This window comes from Paracoccidioides lutzii, assembly GCF_000150705.2.
Source record: "Paracoccidioides lutzii Pb01 unplaced genomic scaffold supercont2.17, whole genome shotgun sequence".
NCBI lineage: Eukaryota > Fungi > Ascomycota > Eurotiomycetes > Onygenales > Ajellomycetaceae > Paracoccidioides > Paracoccidioides lutzii.
In genome coordinates, this window is record NW_015440963.1 from 306,311 (window position 1) to 323,615 (window position 17,305).

General features: G+C 47.4%; 7 protein-coding genes across 7 annotated transcripts; 4 read left to right on the forward strand and 3 right to left on the reverse strand.

Annotated features, from left to right (window-relative positions):
- Positions 1 to 1,360: 1,360 nt before the first annotated feature.
- PAAG_06159 (C6 zinc finger domain-containing protein) lies at positions 1,361 to 2,733 on the forward strand (the record flags this gene model as incomplete). Its single annotated transcript, XM_015845805.1, has 2 exons — positions 1,361 to 1,477; positions 1,531 to 2,733. The coding sequence occupies 2 exons, from the start codon at positions 1,361 to 1,363 to the stop codon at positions 2,731 to 2,733; spliced, it is 1,320 nt and encodes a 439-aa protein (XP_015700031.1).
- Positions 2,734 to 4,594: 1,861 nt separating this feature from the next.
- PAAG_06161 (tetraspanin) lies at positions 4,595 to 5,636 on the forward strand (the record flags this gene model as incomplete). Its single annotated transcript, XM_015845806.1, has 4 exons — positions 4,595 to 4,760; positions 4,869 to 5,104; positions 5,206 to 5,371; positions 5,530 to 5,636. 4 exons carry the CDS (start codon positions 4,595 to 4,597, stop codon positions 5,634 to 5,636), a joined length of 675 nt encoding a protein of 224 aa, XP_015700032.1.
- A 1,295-nt stretch (positions 5,637 to 6,931) lies between these two features.
- Positions 6,932 to 8,139, reverse strand: PAAG_06162 (hypothetical protein; the record flags this gene model as incomplete). The annotated part of the gene is made up of 2 exons (XM_015845807.1): positions 6,932 to 7,981; positions 8,083 to 8,139. The coding sequence occupies 2 exons, from the start codon at positions 8,137 to 8,139 to the stop codon at positions 6,932 to 6,934; spliced, it is 1,107 nt and encodes a 368-aa protein (XP_015700033.1).
- Positions 8,140 to 9,319: 1,180 nt separating this feature from the next.
- Positions 9,320 to 10,330, forward strand: PAAG_06163 (hypothetical protein; the record flags this gene model as incomplete). The annotated part of the gene is made up of 1 exon (XM_002791852.1): positions 9,320 to 10,330. The coding sequence occupies one exon, from the start codon at positions 9,320 to 9,322 to the stop codon at positions 10,328 to 10,330; it is 1,011 nt and encodes a 336-aa protein (XP_002791898.1).
- Positions 10,331 to 11,897: 1,567 nt separating this feature from the next.
- Positions 11,898 to 14,219, reverse strand: PAAG_06164 (ferric reductase transmembrane component 7; the record flags this gene model as incomplete). The annotated part of the gene is made up of 1 exon (XM_002791853.1): positions 11,898 to 14,219. One exon carries the CDS (start codon positions 14,217 to 14,219, stop codon positions 11,898 to 11,900), a length of 2,322 nt encoding a protein of 773 aa, XP_002791899.1.
- A 1,155-nt stretch (positions 14,220 to 15,374) lies between these two features.
- Positions 15,375 to 15,632, forward strand: PAAG_12169 (hypothetical protein; the record flags this gene model as incomplete). Its single annotated transcript, XM_015847693.1, has 1 exon — positions 15,375 to 15,632. One exon carries the CDS (start codon positions 15,375 to 15,377, stop codon positions 15,630 to 15,632), a length of 258 nt encoding a protein of 85 aa, XP_015702684.1.
- Positions 15,633 to 15,896: 264 nt separating this feature from the next.
- PAAG_12170 (hypothetical protein) lies at positions 15,897 to 16,956 on the reverse strand (the record flags this gene model as incomplete). The annotated part of the gene is made up of 6 exons (XM_002791854.2): positions 15,897 to 16,039; positions 16,114 to 16,158; positions 16,250 to 16,422; positions 16,510 to 16,584; positions 16,729 to 16,756; positions 16,803 to 16,956. The coding sequence occupies 6 exons, from the start codon at positions 16,954 to 16,956 to the stop codon at positions 15,897 to 15,899; spliced, it is 618 nt and encodes a 205-aa protein (XP_002791900.2).
- Between the last annotated feature and the right edge of the window lie 349 nt (positions 16,957 to 17,305).

Genomic DNA, 17,305 nt, shown 5'->3' on the forward strand with positions numbered 1-17,305 from the left:
AGATTTACTCTTGCACGTCTGACACTCCCAGAGTCCCCAGGAAGTGCAGTGCTGTCTTCTGGGGAGAACACAGAGCACTTGCAGCAAGTTCATGGCAAAGGACCATAATCACTATTTACAGTGAAAGAAGTGCGAAACATTTCGTAATGATCATATGAGGATGGCGGTGAAGCTCTGTATCTTAAAGCACTGAGTCCTGCCAGAGACGGTACCGCTGTTTATCTGACGGAAGGAGGCAGCACTGTAAACGCTGACTGGCACAGAGATGGCGGATTGCATCCCATGAAAAAGAGTCATAGCTGTGGCGTGGGACAATGGCCCGAATGGAATACCTCTCCAATAATTGGAAGGACCCTTGGCCCATTCGACGCCGGGGTTCTCCCATAACATTTGCAGAGACTGACGCTGCTATCGAATAGACAAGGGCATGGGTTGGCGGGGCTTTTTGACGACATCATACCATCGATATTAACTATGGACATGTCCGACAGATGCTGGAGCTGGGAGTAGACTTGGGTATATAATATAGCAGAGTTTTTTAAAATGCAAAGGACTATCGACAGGCGACAGCGCTCAACCCGTCCGTCCATCCAATGGGTCCAGCGTGTTTCCCACTCCCAGATGGTTTTTAGTTTCTTTGAGAACCTGGGAACATACATGACCGGGGATTTACAGTATAGAGATTATATATTTAGTCAGATAGATAGGATTAGGGCTATGGAGATCGACGGTTCTGTAGAAAGCAAAATGAGGTTCAGGTTGGCCAGTGGCTGCGAGTGGGATTCTAACTAAACATACCCAAGATAGAGGCATCCAGTTAAATAACGAGTTATCTGATACATTCATTCATTCCCACTGGTTTAGCTGGACGAAGGCGGATGTTCACATTCACGAGGACATCAAGGGAAAAACAACGAAGAAATCTTGCTGTGATAAAAATATTTTGATTTCACCATATCTGCAAGTTAAAATTTAGATGCTGCTTAACCCTCGTTTGTTCTAGCAACCGCGTTTACTAACCCTCGTCCCTGGAGTTAGTTAATGGGGATCTAATTTAAATAGTGTCTCAAAGCCACCAACAGATCAATTTTTACAATCAAATACGAACTTCATCAGAAAGTACTGTTGCTATCCAATCCAATAAATAGGATTCACAAGGTATCAGTACCCAATCATCCTGCGCCCTCGCTAGCTCGTCTTCATCGCATCTTTCGGCGAGTGCGTATATCCCGCATTTCCAGGCGGCATGAGAAATGCGGAGGAATGCCGCTGAGCATCAGCGTGAGATGACATCGTCCAAAACTGCAATCATCTATTAACTCCATAATGGGGGTTCGGAGGTCCCATACGAAGTCGCGGAATGGCTGCATCCAGTGCAAATCCCGACGCATCAAAGTCAATAAGCCTCACTAGCTCGCCACATTTCTTCTATCTTATGTCCGAGCCCTCCGCAAAAACAAGGGGGAAGGGTAACTACGTCCGCTGACACTACGTCTGGCTGCCTTGCGGGGAGGCAGGCGGGAAATCTAGTGCGATGAGCAACCTCCACAATGTTCAAACTGCGCGCGGAGAGGAACTGCATGCGACCTCGCACACCGTGCTTTATCAGCTCCATCATCATCATCACCATCATCATCATCATCATCATCATCATCATCATCATCATCATCATCATCAACAACAACAACAACAACAACAATAGTAGGATCACCGTCGACAACTACTTCCTCTGCTCACTCGCGTTCTCCCACTCTCCCGCTCGTCGGGATCCCCACTAGTGCGTCCAACATCCCAACGAGCTCGGGTTTAGACGTAACTGACCTTGAACCCCTCCATCACTACACAACCTTCACCTACAAGACCCTACCCTCAGGTGCGACCCAGGGCCAGCACGAAATATGGCAGATGCAAGTAGTCCAGCTAGGATTCCACCATGAATTCCTACTCCGTGGCATCCTGGCGGCCTCCGCTTTACATCTATCCTACCTGCGACCCCAGCGACGGGAGTCATTGGCTTTGCGTGCATCCACCCATCAAAGCATGGCCGTGCAGTCTTTCCACATTGCATTGAACCGCGTCGACCCTTCAAACTGCGAAGCCATCTTTGCATTTTCCTGCATCCTCGTCGCGCTTACCTTTGCCGCACCCAAGAGCCCAGGGCTGCAGGGCTTAGCCGCCCAGAAGGAGATTCTGGACTGGTTCCACATGGTTCGCGGCTGTAACTCCGTCCTGCAGACGCAGTGGGAGACTCTATCACACAGCTTCCTCGCCCCGCTTCTGAACAAAGCTATGACGCAGCAAACCGCACCCTCGCATACGGTCACTGACTCACATCGGGTTACCGACCTGCTACGGCTTTGCACCTCCGACAGCGTAGCGCAGGACAAAGAGACAGCCAACGCATACGCGCTGGCAATCCACGAGTTGCTCAATGCATACACGCAGGTATCTGTGCTAGCAGGGCGCGGTCAGGACTTTGTGCCAGTTATCTTCGTGTGGCCGATAATAATTCCGCAGACATATCTGATTCTCCTAGGCGAGCCCAAGCCGGAGGCGATGGTCATCCTGGCCCATTATTCGGCACTGCTGCAACAGGTGGATGACCAGTGGTTCATGAAAGGGTGGGCCCGATATTTAGTGATGCAGATTGCAACGGCGCTCGGGGAGGAATGGCAGGCATGGCTGACCTGGCCGAAAGAAGTGACGGGGGTTCAAGTTGCTCCGCCCCAGTGAGATTCCGAAGTGGTGGGGTTAGAAATAGTTCAAGGTTTTAGGATGGAGGTTAGGAGAGCGTCGATCAGGCAGTGCCTGTCGAGGAGGCGTTTTTTTTTTTTTTAATTGATTTATTTATTTACTTTATTTATTGAAGAAACAACGCAGGCGAAATATCTGGGCTGTCACCTTTTGTGCCGTGCCGTCTCGAACTGCCGCAGAACGACATTTACGGACCTCTCGCAAAGGGAGCAGCCGGATAGAGGTCGTATTATCTCCCCTTTGATGCCCTTGCTCCTTTTCCCGGAAGTATCAGGTTGATCTATGCATTTTTCCCTATCTGACGTCTGACACGACTGTACACATTTTTTGGCCCACATGGCATCTTTATTTGTAAATGTTAGGACGTGATTGGCTATATAACTCCAAGGAGCTGCAAATTTCCCCTTCGTTTACAACGACAGGAGTCTCAAACGTGAGGCTTCCGCGAGCTCGCGGTTTGGTTCTGTGTTCAAAACCCATTCATTCCTGAAATTAAGCGCATTGCAGCTGTGAGGAAACATCTTCCACTGGAACCGACAGTTGCTATAACACTCCTCACATCCTTTAGAGCATGGCTGTCCTTGTTGTTTGACGTGCCATCCCCCTCTCCGTGGGCTGTAACTGTAGAAGTTAGCCAGCCCTTCCACGGTCAAATCACGGGAATAGCCCTTTTCCTTGGCAGCTCCAACCATCTCCACCGCCATCTCAACCCCCATCAACTCTCAACTCTCAACTCTCAACTCTCAGCTCTCAGCTCTCAACTCTCAACTCTCAACTCTCAACTCTCAACTCTCAGCTCTCAGCTCTCAGCTCTCAGCTCTCAGCTCTCAGCTATCCCCATCGCAACCACACCCTCCAAAGCTCTCACCCTCCAAAGCTCTCTGTTTTAAATAAAGAACTGATCTACCAGATTAACCATGAAAAGTCCCAACACAACCCCTGCCAGAGCAGCAGCGTCTAAAATATCCCTAGCTCCCTGCCAAATATATCCACGCAGCTAACCGCCAGCCTCTCAGGGAGCCACAGCCTGGCAGGCCAACTCTGAAACCTCAGCGGTTGCGCATCTGTAGCAGAACGCTGCCTTCAGTTCCACGAAGATGAACTGCTCATGCAACGAGCAAAATGAAGTGCGGTAACAGTTGCTTCTGCTGCTGCTTCTCCTCCTCCTCCTCCTCCTCCTCCTCCTCCTCCTCCTCCTTCTTCTTCTTCTTCTTCTTCTCTATCCTGCCTTGTGTCAGTTGGGATCTAATCGCTGGTTAGCCCACTTGGCCTTGTATTGCATCTGCTTTCTCTCCCTCCATCCCTCCCCTCCCCTCCTATATTTTATCCTGTGCTCGCTGGCTTTCTTTACACTAATACGGTAACTTTTCGGGATGAGGATCCAGATGCACTACATAGCCTCTCCTTAGGATTCTTCATTTCCTTCTGTTTCTTTCCACTTTACATTGTCATTCATTTGTTTTTTTTTTTTTTTTCTTCTTTTTTTCCCTTTCTTTTACCTTTCTTTTTTCTTTCTTTCTTTCTTTTTTCAACCACTATTGGCGTCGTCTCCGCTCTGTAAAATTCAGAGACGCTGGCGCTGGTCGTCAATAGCCTTTTCTCTTTCATTTCGACCGCGGATCTGGATCCTATTATTTGACGTCAATCAGGTTACGCCTCTACTCCGCTTTTCCTGTGAAAGGCGTCGTTATTTTGAAAGCAGAGAGGAAGCGAGCGACGAGTGGGAAAATCCGAACATAGTAGAGAAGCTGGGAGTGCAGGCACTCCAAATTGATAGATATTAAAAGAAAGAAGCACGACGAGACTTGGAGAGTTCAGTCTTGATAGCAAATCGGGGGATATGGTCAATAAGATCCTCGCCACCTTCTTTGCGGCAGACGGACTTTTCGTCCTTGGAGGCGCCCTTACTCTCGCCGTTGGGCTCATCAGCAAATCCCAACTGGACGCGGTACCGACACTGGATAATATCGCGCATATCTTGCTGTTGTCCCACTGCCCTATAACCGGTTCGTCTCCCCTGATCGCCCTTGGTAGAAAAAACAAAATATTTGCAAAATGCACATACGGCAATCGCCCTTTTCACTACTGACGCTGAAACACTTTTTTGCTTCTAGCCGCAATCGTGAACGCCGTTTTCGTCTTTTTCACATTCATCTTGTCGCTGCCGGCAATTATACGGGGGACAGACCGACTGTGGTTCAAAATCCATGGCTGGTTCGTCGTCTTGTGTGGCATCTTCACTCTCTGTTTGGGCTTAAGTATCTGGTTCGAAACGCTGAAGACCAGGTCGAAATTGGGAATTATGTGGGGCACACAGACTCCTCGAGTGCAGAGTTTGTTACAGCAACGAGTACGTTTTTAACACCCCCACTGTTAAAGTGAAGGGTTAAAGGGGATGAAAGAAATAACGCATTGTTGGAAATATGCTGACCAAGTCGGATGCTTTTACAGTTTGACTGTTGCGGATATCTAAACAGCACCTCTCCGCCATTCCAGGTCGATCAAGCATGTCCGACTCCACTCGTCGCTGCACAGAAAGCGGGCTGCGTCGGACCCTTCTCCGATTACGCAAATCACTTTCTTGATGTAATTTTCACGGCTGATTTTGGCGTTGTTGGTTAGTTTTTTTTTTTTTTTTATTCCCCTGTTACTACGTACCATAGTATACAGTTGATTGGCAGATGACACGAATAGGAGGATATGGTGGTTTATAAGCAATGAAGAAAAGAAGAAAAAGAGATTAAACGAGTAAATGCTAACCCTTATATATTCTAGCCATCGATGCCCTCCTTCTTCTCTGCATTGCAATTGTCCTTAAGGACCGCAAGGAGCGCGATCGGTATCGCCTGATAGATTCAAAGAGTGGATTCGATCCTATATAAACGGGATTGAACTCATATCCCCCCGCTGATAGGGTCTCTTCATTTTCATTCCCCTTCCTTAATACTGCGCGTTTCGTCTCTCCACATGCTTTTCGTTTTGCTTTATACAAATTTCATCCTGGCCCCTACGTGTCATTTCCAGACGCCCTTTGAGTTCTAGCTTTCCCCCCCCCCCCTCTTCAATTCTGTCGTCAGCGGAAATACCCTGCAGATTGTTCATGTCAAACTTGTTAATGATATCTTACCCTGCTGCAGTTCGACCCTTTTATTTTTTATTTATTTATTTATTTATTTATTTATTTTTTTTTTTTGCATGTAGTATCGTCGTCCATGTAAAATAAGTATATAGCAATTTTATTTAGATAGCTACAGCAATAGCTATACCACGTGCGGCAATTAACAATATCTATAGATATACCTCTATATGTTCTCATTTGCTGTGTGTTTCGTTACGTGCATTATCTTCGTAGGATGGGTTATTTCATTAAGTTGATACATGTGTCGGTAAAGGTAGAATGCTGGGATATCGATGTCGATGAAGACGAGGAAAAATGGACCAAAAAAGAAAAGAAAAGAAAAAGAAAAAAGAAAGACAGAATAATGGGGAAAGGTAATCTAATTTGCAATTCTTCATACAGAGTACATACACACCATATCCTTTACCATCATCACCAGCCAAACAAAGAAATGTCAATATATAAAAAAAAGAAAATAAATAAATAAAACATAAAAATAAAAAATGAAAGTGTATTGTTTAAGTTAGTTTAAGTGTAAGTGCATGTACCTAAGCCTTTTCTTCTGTATATTGAACAAAACAACCAACCTACCGAACAAGCCAACCGAGTTTCGACAACATTTGGATCGAGTGCGCATGATGTATGTGTGGAACTGTACATCGATTGGTGAAGAAGGAAAAGGGAAAAGAAAAGAAAAAGAAAAAGAAAAAGAAAGAAAGAAAGAAAGAAAAAGACCCGGACACGCCCACCCTGAACGAAAAAGAAACTCCATTCTGATGCTCCTGACTTCCCAATTTCGCCGTATGTGATGTGGTGTGTGCATATATGTGTGTATATTGTTTTCATGAAATGGAACGGAGCGGAACGGAAACTGTAGGACAATGTTGGTGGTCGTTGGGTAGATGGATGAGGAGAGGAGTCGGCAGCAAGATGGGATAGGAGTGTGTTTTGCGAGTGTGAGTGTGAGGAGAGTGAGAGATGTGGTAGAGGACGGAGACGCTTAGGAAAACGGAAAATGTGGGTTCATATAAGAACCATTTTCACGACCTGCCTTCTGTTTTACCTATCTTTAATCTCATTTCGTTTTAGTTTGCCAGTTTTGCCTTCTGGTGGGTTTAGTTTCTTCTTACTCGATGTTGAAGTTGTTGTGCTTCCAGCATCGCCGTCTCCACCAAAGGTGGAAGCAGGTGTTGGCGCAGCAAATTCCATGGCCGCTGCCATGTCCGGGGTAGTTCCGTTTTTCAGTTTGCTTGGTGGGGTGGACTTATTGCTGGAGTATTTCTTTGGGGTGTTGAGTCTCTTCTTCTTAGGGACGGTTCCAGTGCCCGTTTCATCGTCGCCGTTGGAGAGGGAGCGTTTGAGGTTTGACGGTTTCATGGGAGGAGGCACCGGTGTACTTGTTCCGCTTTCTAGTGGGGTGAGTATGCGTTTGGTCTGTCTGCCTGACAATCCGAGGCATCTATCGAGGTGCTGGGCGACTCTGGTGACGACGAAGTAGCGCGGACAGTTTGGACATTTCACGGTGGGGAATGAGATTTTCTCAGTCGTGACCTGTTTAAATGAGTTTGCTGGGGTTGAAGGGGTGGATGGTGGACTGGATGCAGGTGTATTTGCAGTAGTTTGCTGTTGCGGCTGTTGCTTCTTCTTCCTGTTTATCTTGTCGGTTGCAAATGGATTACCATGAACATCATGGCCAGGCATGATGATTGGGGGATGCTTTTTACAGTACTCTTTGCATGGATCAGGGGGAGGCCTAGCGCCAACACCGGTAAGCGGGTAGAGAAGGCGAGGAAGGCGACAGTTCGGGCACAGGATTTCTTTGGTCGTTTGTAATGGATTTCCTTTGAGATAAACTTTTCCATTTTCGTATATTGCACCGTCTGTCTCGACTCTGACAGCCTTGTTGACCTTTTTGTTCACAATAGTCGAGACAGTTCCGCTTTCAGATTCCCTAGGTTCGTTGGTTTGTATGCGGGCTGCTTCTTCTTCACCAAGCTTCTTCGCAAGAACGACGGCTGACCTCATACGTGCTATTTTCTCTTCACGATGTACTTCGGCGACGATATCATGGATGATGTTGTAAATAGTGTCATCGAGAAGTCTCCGTGCCTGGATACTGGTTAGACCATACACAGTCATGAGGTTCCACGGACCGGAGAGTGTTCCCCATGCCTGCGGAATGGAGATGACATTATTCTATTGGGGCTTACCAGTTTAGACATAGTTGCAGATGGGATAACGTTGTCTGTCTCCGGGTTGCTAGCCATGCTGAAAGTCGTTTTCCTGGTCTGGAACCTCCAATCAGTTAATATAGGACGGTGGAAGTTGACCAAAACACAGAAACAGATATGCGATGCAGTAGCATATAATGCGTCAAAGACTGTAGCGCTTGCCAGCCTGACGAGAGCCAGAATTGCCAAATCTCCACGCTTTCCTAGCAAACCAACATTGAGGATAGCTCACATTGAATAAATACATGGAAGTAGCTTCAATATGGACAGAATCGGGGCTGACCTGATGATTAAAAGGATATAGTTGATCTAGCTCAAGGAGGCCTGAGCAAGATGCACCCGCTCCAAGCACGGGTTTCTTGTTTCCCAAGGTAATTTGTATGCCCCCATGCGTCTTAAACCAAAAGCAACGTCGTCCGGCTGGCTTGGGAGGAAGCTTGGAAACTCGTTTGGTATACCACCTCCAGAACTAGCTATCTCCAACTGAGAGTACGTGCGGTTGAACGGCACCCGTTTGTATCACTGGGACGGGGGTTATGCTAAAACGGCGGGGTTGGAAGGAAAGGTTCGTAGGCACCTTTTACTAATGTTTCCTTAGACACCTATAAGGGTCGAGGTTCTCCCGGAGTACGGAGGTAAATCTAGGCATATATGGTTAGTTGAGCTCAATGGAATCCCCGTTCAGAAACAACTAGGGGAAGACAGATAACAACAGGGAATGAAAACAAACCCTTGTAGATGCAGAAATGCCAACGACGATCCACAATTCCATTCTTACATCACTTGTGCAGGAGCAAGGAGGGGCGAAGGCTGCAGTTTAAGAAGGCTGACACTGGCCACTGTTGGCCCGGAGTTGTGTTGTAGCAGTGAGTATCTACTCCGTATAGGCTGTGTTGTTCTCCGCTGTTGGTGACGTTCAAGCACATTTGGCTGTTGACAAGAAGCTCAAGAGCTTTTTGGGTGGGCGGGATATAATACCGTATGGTTCTGTCACGGAACCTATCATGCCTATCTGGGCTAAGCGCAGAAACTTCGGCCGATCTTATCTTATCTCATCTCCGCATCTTTATTTAAGCCGCATCGGCAATCCACCGTCGGACAAAAGTTACTTTGCCAGGACAATCAATCGGTTCGTGGTTTGTTATATATGCCGTCTAGGTTTGCTCTGCTCCGATAGACAAATAGGCATATGTTTCAACCTTGAACTGCTTCTGCTATGCCGGACTCCTTTTTTACAAAAGCCGCCTCTCCTCCTGGTATCTCTCCCACCCCTTCAACAAGTAGTAATAGAAGCGGCAATAACAGGCCAAATGTCGACAAGAACAACTTCAAGCCTAATATCCCATCCTTTCAGCCAACACAACCAATCTCCCCACCGTCTGTAAATTCATCTCATGTCAACAAGTCGAGTAACGATGACTCTGCCTTTGAGCCAAAACCGTACCCTAAACCTCTAGAGACCGTTTATACCCCACATCCGAATGTCACTATTGAACCTGTCAGAACAGGGCATGTCCCATCATTAATGCGCATTACGGGTCTGTTGCTGCCAGTCCGCTATCCGAACTCATTTTACACTGCGACCATCACAGATCCCGTCGTCTCCTCTCTCTCTCGCGTGGCCATCTACCACGACCACCCAGCCACGGACGTGGCAGCAATCACGTTTTCCACGACTGCCAAGGCATCGCCACTACCAACCTCAGATAAAGTTATTGGAGGAATACGGTGTCGGTTAGAACCACAGCCTGTGACTGCTGATCCTTCTCCTACGGACCCCGAAGCGCAGTCTACGAATTTATATATACAAACCCTGCATCTCCTTTCTCCCTATCGTGGGAGAGGGATAGCTGCATCTCTTCTGGAGTCGTTAATATATGACCCTTCCGTCGCTCCTGGAATGTCGCCGCGATCGGTATCCCCCATTGTTAGGCATTATAATATCCGGACTGTCACGGCGCATGTCCACGAGACAAACGAGGAAGCGTTGGTCTGGTACGTCGCACGAGGTTTCGCAATTCAAGAAGGCGTCGTTGAGGGGTATTACAGACGTCTGAAACCGGGCGGGGCGAAGATCGTCAAGCTCGACTTGGCATGGGACGAGGAAGGGGCAACTAGTAAACGAGACCCGGTTGACGGCTCTGAAAGAATCAACGAAGGTGACGATGATTGGGAGAAGGTTAAGTTGGATGAAGAGGACAGCGCCACGACCGTCAGAGCCTTTTGAGGACTATGACACCCTCTAACTGGATGAATGTGTCAGAAAACGAGTGAAAAGCGCATGACTGCTGATTGATGAAGTACTTCAGGATCTAGCGAACGATGCTCTCCCAAATTTTGCACTGGAAAACAATTTTATAGAAGGGGGATACCGCTGGCATCCTCTTTTCCCGAATCTTGGGTATCTCTTTCGCATGGCGCATTTAAGTACTCAAGTTAAATACTACTCTGGTTGTGGAGGATTGCAGTCCTTCAATTCGGTTTTAAATTGGCTTCCCAGACCAGGTCGACCCAACCACGACGACATCAACTTGCTGTGAAGGCATCAATACAATGTACTGTATCTCCAGCCATGGGAGGTACCTCAAACTCTACCTATCCCTAGGAAAGATGTGCGGAAACAATCGCAAACCTCACAACCTCACACCCCCACAATGCAAATTTACCTTATCTCAATATATCCCTCCCTACGTTTACGGGATGTACAAGTTTGCGAAGACAGTCGAAACGGCAACTAATTCCGCCTCCCATCCATCACTCCACATTTATGTGACTGCTTGTCTGCTGAAAGAACTCTCCCCATTTCCTTTACGACAGGTTCTCTGCGATCTCCCACAAGAGGGAATGCGAATTTAACAAAGCCCCTATATCCAGGAACCAGTATAGAGGTGCCCGGTGTCACCAAAGCACCCGGATTGCTCGTGTTGCGCCTTGTGTGGCCACTGTAGATATACCCACGAAATGGATATGATATGTAGTATAGAGTTTTTGTGTATCTCGACGACTACATTTTCTACTCGGATGTTTCATTGATAAGCGTCATTTCTCCGTGAGACGTGCGGTTATACATACCTAGGTAGAGAATGCACATAAATATAGATCGGGACGATATTTTAATGCCCGCTAGTTTCCTTCTTTTTTTTCATCATTTCATGCATGTTGTTAGTTGCTCTTACAGTTATCAAATTTTTTATTATTATCTTCTACTACGCGCTATTGCAGAGCATAATATTTGCAACCAGCACCGCACTACTTTCCAACACCTATTTCTAGATTCTCCGCTAATAGGAGAAACAATGACGAAGTTCTCTTGTAGTAGATACTTACCTATCCGTCAACTGACCAGTCATCCAGTTGACCATAGGCTGGCTATGCTAAGGCTGGCTACAGGCTAGTCAAAGACCCGCATATATGCACGGTTCTATCGGCATAGAGCACAGAGTAGTAGAAGCAGTGAGCAATGTTATATTTTACGTATCATTGAGTAAGGGTATCACGTTAAAGGAAGTATGTAGATATGTTAAGATAATACCAGGAAGTTTTGTATATGCAACAAACTCGAGAAACAAGGGGTACTGATAGGGTTCAGTTGGATACATGCCAAAGGAATAACCCCACCCATGCAAAGAAGATAAATAACAGGAAATATGTATAAGGATAAGAAAAAATACGAATAAACCCCTTGTCTTAGATCTGTAGAAAATGCCAGAGAAAAAATATATGTGCTGGGTATTCTCACCGCGTTCGCCAGCAGGAGGTAGATAGATTTTATGTGAGAATAAAAGACCCTCGCATCATATCGCATAATTTTCCGTATGCAAATACAATTCATCCCTCCCCGAATTCCTTATAACCTCTCCCTGCAACTGCGCAACTGTACTTGCCACATCAATCCGCATACTCGGCGGTCCGCAAACAAACACACAAGTTCGGCGCCCAAAGTCCTTAGAAAACTGTCGTAGCATGTAAGGTATATCGGGCCTGCCATACTCCGTGCGCCAGCCGTCGCGTTTCTGCGTCGGGAGGAAAGCGAAGCGCATTAGGTTCTTTTGGAAGAGGGTGGGTGTGGAGGGAAAGCCGAAGTCGAAGTTGCGGGAGTCTTGTTGGTCATATGTGTTTTGTGGGAAGTGGTGGGGTTGATGTGGCTGGCTAAAGTAATCTATTGAATCTTCTTGAGGAAAGGGAAAGGCGGAGACGGGGGGCCGGGGATGTTGGTGGATGTGTGCCAGTGGGAGGGCGGTGATACCGTCTTCGTTTTCGCGGCGGAGTTCCTTTTCACGTTCCTGGTCACCACCAGCTTCCTCGCGAATGAAGGCGGAATTGCGTTTGCTGGCGACTCCTTGGAAGACGTCGTTGATGCGATCGTGGAGAACGGTGCTGTGTGGTCGAGAGCGTGTCCTGATGGTGCCATCATGGCGTTTGGCGGCGGTGAGGTAGAATTGGCAGAAGATGGAGCCTGGAGGAGCGTATTCGCGGCATATTCGTAATTCCTCCTTGAACCATTCCATGGTCTCTGGGCGCTTGAGAGCCCATACAACACGCACTTTTCTCGTGAGGGCTTTGCCATCTCGCATTCGTTTTATCAGGTCAAGGAGTTGGCTTGCAATGGCAGTGATGCCACTCCCTCCCGCGAAGAATATCACATCATCGAATGAGGCTATCACCCGTCTCATACCTCCGTAAGGCCCATCGATAAATGCACGGTAGGTTTTATATGGACCCTTTTCAAGAGCCGTGTCCAGAACCTTGGCTGTAAAGCCACTAAACGGTCGGAAAACGAGTGTCATATCTCGGAAATTTTCACCATATTCGGATGGGAAGTCGTCACTGCATAAAGATGCGACGGTGAAAGGATGGTTCTCAAAGAAAGAAATCCCCGGCATGCGTAGGTAGACGTATTGTCCTGGCCTCCATTTCTTCTGCGTGGGGATGGTAACTTTGATTGCATTTTCAGGAAGGATGGTGATGGCAGATTCTTCTCCGATGAGCCAGGATAGGCGAAACGGATTGGTCCAATTCAGGAAGAACAGCCTAACGATATAAGAGAGGAGCCAGACGGCCACTGTAGCGAATAGATAATGCCATGAGGTCAGGACATTTCTGCAGTGCCAAAAAAGCATACCTGTAAAAACAATGGAAACTGGTACGTGTAGCAAAACGAAGAGCTCATATAGCTGGTTGCGGAGCACCGGTAAGGAGTGAACACAAAGGAAACAAAGCGGCACGAATGCTGCCAGTCCAGTGCCATATATATACATGTTCCCCCTGCGAAGCTGCTCATATAGAGACAGCGCGTTGTCCCCCCAGACAGGGGTTATGTAGAATGGAATCATATGGACGAGGCTTAGAAAGAGACAGAGATACCCGGCCCATCTATGGAGAACGTTAAGTCTTTCATGACCTATGCCGGTTATCAGAGAGATAAAATTTGCCTTTGAGCTTAACGCGATGATCCACGGCATCAAAGCAACGGCCAGCATTCCGGCGCGAATAGCCAGAGGAGGAGATCCGGATCGTATGCTAGAGTAGAAAAGCGGCTGGGGGAGAAAGCAGTATAGAGTGACAAATATCAGAGCCAGCAGAACGAGAACGGTGGCTCCCATCGATGGCGGAACGATCTCCAGTTTCCATATCCTGATCACAGGTATTGGTCTATAGACTATCCACCTAACGAGCGCCAGTAAATTGTTTATAAACCGTATATTTGATATTGAGGACTCTTGCCTGGCTGTTGACGGAAGGGGTCCATCTGCAGGAAAAAAATTGCGCGTGGAGGTTGCAGTGCCGGGGCTTGTCATTTCGAAAGGTGATTCCGGATAAAAGTTTTTGGTGTTGAGTACATACTCCTTGTAGAGACCCGTTCTTATCTTGTCGCACCAAACGTGGTAAAGGTGAAGTAGGGACGTGAAGACGAGCAGAATGATTGCAAAATACACCCAGCCAAGGGCATATTTGCCTGATTTCTTAAATGGATCCCTTCTGCTGTCCTCTATTTGTTGAATGGTGCTGGTACTGTCGAGAATTATATCTATGCGTTTCGCTAGTGAAACAAATGGGGCTACCAGTTCTCTTGAAAATATGTCTTCCGCGTCTCTGAATCTGTTGAGTGGTGACATGATGTGTCGACTGGGACGAAGCTTTCCACTTTCTAAAAGCGAACCTGGTAGGAATCGCCTATCCCAGAACCAGTTGGAATAACCATGAAGAATATGCTAAGTGCCTCCCAACCCTGAAGAGCCAGCCCTCTTGCCCAGTCCGTTTTAAGCTCTGCAATGTTATTCCGTCTATTCGACCAGCTTTCCTTCAATGACGAAGAACGATTATCATCAAGTCCCGTGGTCCGTTTGCGGTGCGTTTATGCACTGCTGGAATTGAAGAAGTAAGTCGAGCCACTTGCGTAGAATATTCGCAAAGATAGCTAGCCAAAATCTCTTTGTGCAATCAGATATGAAAGTTATCGGCAGTGTGCATGCTGAAATGCAGCAAGGTAGGGGCAGAGGAGAGGAGTAATCAGTGTCGACAACAGGATTCAGGCTGGAGGATTCCAAAAGCTGCGATTCAGAAGAACTATCAATTTCGGTCCTTGCAGCGGAGCCTAATTCACTTGTGGTGTGGAACCAACGCTTGTTATCTTCACTGTATCACAGACGGGTATAACTCGAGCAACGGACTTCCACAACGCTGGTACAACTCAGTTGGAGCCAATGTCTTAAAGACAGAAGTGAACGCACAAAAACCACGGACCTTGTGTCGCAAAAGTCCCAAAGAAACAGATCTCGAAAAAAAACGAAAGGAGTGAATGTAGATGTTGAGCGAAACTGCCAGCGTGGTCGATATCCCGTTGACTGTCAACCGGCGTGCAGAATTATTCTCGGAATTTTGTGTGGCAGATGGAACATATATGCTGGTCCCTAGGGCGGTCACTAAACTAACACTTAAGATCAAAGTGGTACACAAGGTAGCTGGCTGCCTTTTCTCGAAAAAGGGTGTCTATTCAGAATTCAAGTTGGAATTAAGATCGCTTGCGTTAGGACTTGTCTGGAAGGAAGATAAGAAGGTCTTAAAGATGTGATGAGCGTAGAAGTTCAGTGACAGGAGAAAGTCAAATGTCGCAATTGTTTGACAGTGAACGAGACCGCATAAAATGTGGAAATATGATAGGGACTTTCCTATTGCTGGTCTAAATTATCTGCTTGTGTATCCACTGGCGGCTGTTTGAGCATCTACGGTTGGCGCTCGCTTTGAGAGTTGTTGTACACACCGGCAATAGAATGCCGATTCTGAAGATTCAGGACTCGAAACCGTTCCACACACGCTTTTTGAAATACCGCCACAGCAAGAGGAGGATGGAGCGGGGTTCCATGAGGAGGATAGCTCTCATTGGAAAAGGGACCCTGGACTTTTCGGGACGGGGATGGCCCTATAGCGAATCAGAAACGGGAATGAAGATTCACACTGTGACGACCAAGGATGGCGTCCTTGGAGCATCCGATACTCCTCCGTACATCCATAACTCTCCCGAAGCCTAAGTGAACCGTACCAATTTCCTCTCGATATCCCCAGGATTTTCCAGTTCACTAAGCCAATCATAAAGTTTCCTCCGGTCAATCCTCACTAGTGATTGTTCGGTTCATAATCTGCCACAACTGGTAACGATCAACTGATTCTTTCGATCTCCAAGAGGCTCATTCCTCAATATCCAAGCAGGTTTTTTGACTTCCTTCGTAATTTCTAAACGTGTTATCTTCGTGACATCTTCAAAACAATTCGGCTACCCGCCTGTTTGCCAAGACTCACCGAAGGCCACCTGCGAGTGGAGGGCCCATCTCCATTTGTTGTATTGGCTGCAGTTGTGCCTGCTTCTGCAGAGCCGTGAAGGATACAGGGCAATTGCACGCTGTTACGCCTTCATTGGTACTCTCAGGGAGAGCCACAGCTAAGCCAACGGGTAACGGTGTCAGAGAACGTTACAGGCTGTTCATGCTCTGCGGACTCAGACCAACCGCCAACCATCAACCACACCGCGAACAGAGAGCAAAGCGAATCCTCTCAACGCTAAGAAGAGATCGCCCCGCGAATCAGAGATATCAGAAAGAAGAGCTGCGACTCTGCGAGGTAAGGGAACGAGTCGCATGGCATTGTTTACCGCCCCGGCTGCCAAGCCGCCCAGTAGTCTTTGTTACAGAAACCCGAGTGTTTCCTCCCCCAAGACCCTGGATCTTGAGTCCCTTGACCACCCTGGGGCCGTTGTTGGCGGATAAGAACATCCCTGACTGACGATGGCATTGGAGGTTGATCCGCCGGCTGACGTGCTCTGTGCTGCATTAGTGCCCAGAAAGCGTGGAGTCAGACGTGATGACTCTGATGAGGTCGCAGGCTTCCCCAGCCAATCAGAGGGCGTATGACCGGTTATCGAGGAGGCTACACCGACAGATCAGGGCTAGCGGGTACTCCTCCTTCACCGACTTCAACTTTCTGCCACTGCCGCCCAGCACATCAGGGATTTGTTAGTTCTGCTCGACTCCTACATGGAGATAGTTAATGTTGCTCTCTTCTGGATTGAACGACTGTCATGATCTCAGAACATTCTGCTTTATTTCGTCATACATTAAGGAGCAATCTTACAGAAGGGGCAGCAGAAGCCCTGGAAGCCCTTCTTGGCATTGCTCATCCTCCATTCTTGAGTTTCGTGTGGGTACGCGTAGGTCTGAAAGGCTTCTTCATGAGAAAGGCTTCATCGATGAGCTGATCCCCTCGGTCTGTTTCCTGCCGGGATTCGTCGATTTCTGTTGAAGGCCGGCCCAGCACGGGAGACCAATCTAGCACGATGGACATACACACCATCGCTGCCATATTGGAAACGGCGTAGCGCCAAACCATATGCTCCGGGCACATCGTCCAGGGGTCGCTATACCATCCCACTTGGATGGTCGATATCTGGAGCTACCACCTTAGTATTTGTCATAAAAGAATTAAAACTAAGCGCACATTCATATTTCAAATGCAATCGTCAAACTGTCATCCAATATGTTGGATATCACGATATCATCTACGGATGCATTGATGAGTTTGATGATGAAATAATGAACCGAACAATTTCTCTAGCAGCACCAATGGATTGCGGGAATTGCCAGTATTATTACCAAAGCCTCCCTTGCGGTCGACATTGTAACACTACACAACGTGGAAGCTGTTGGAAAGC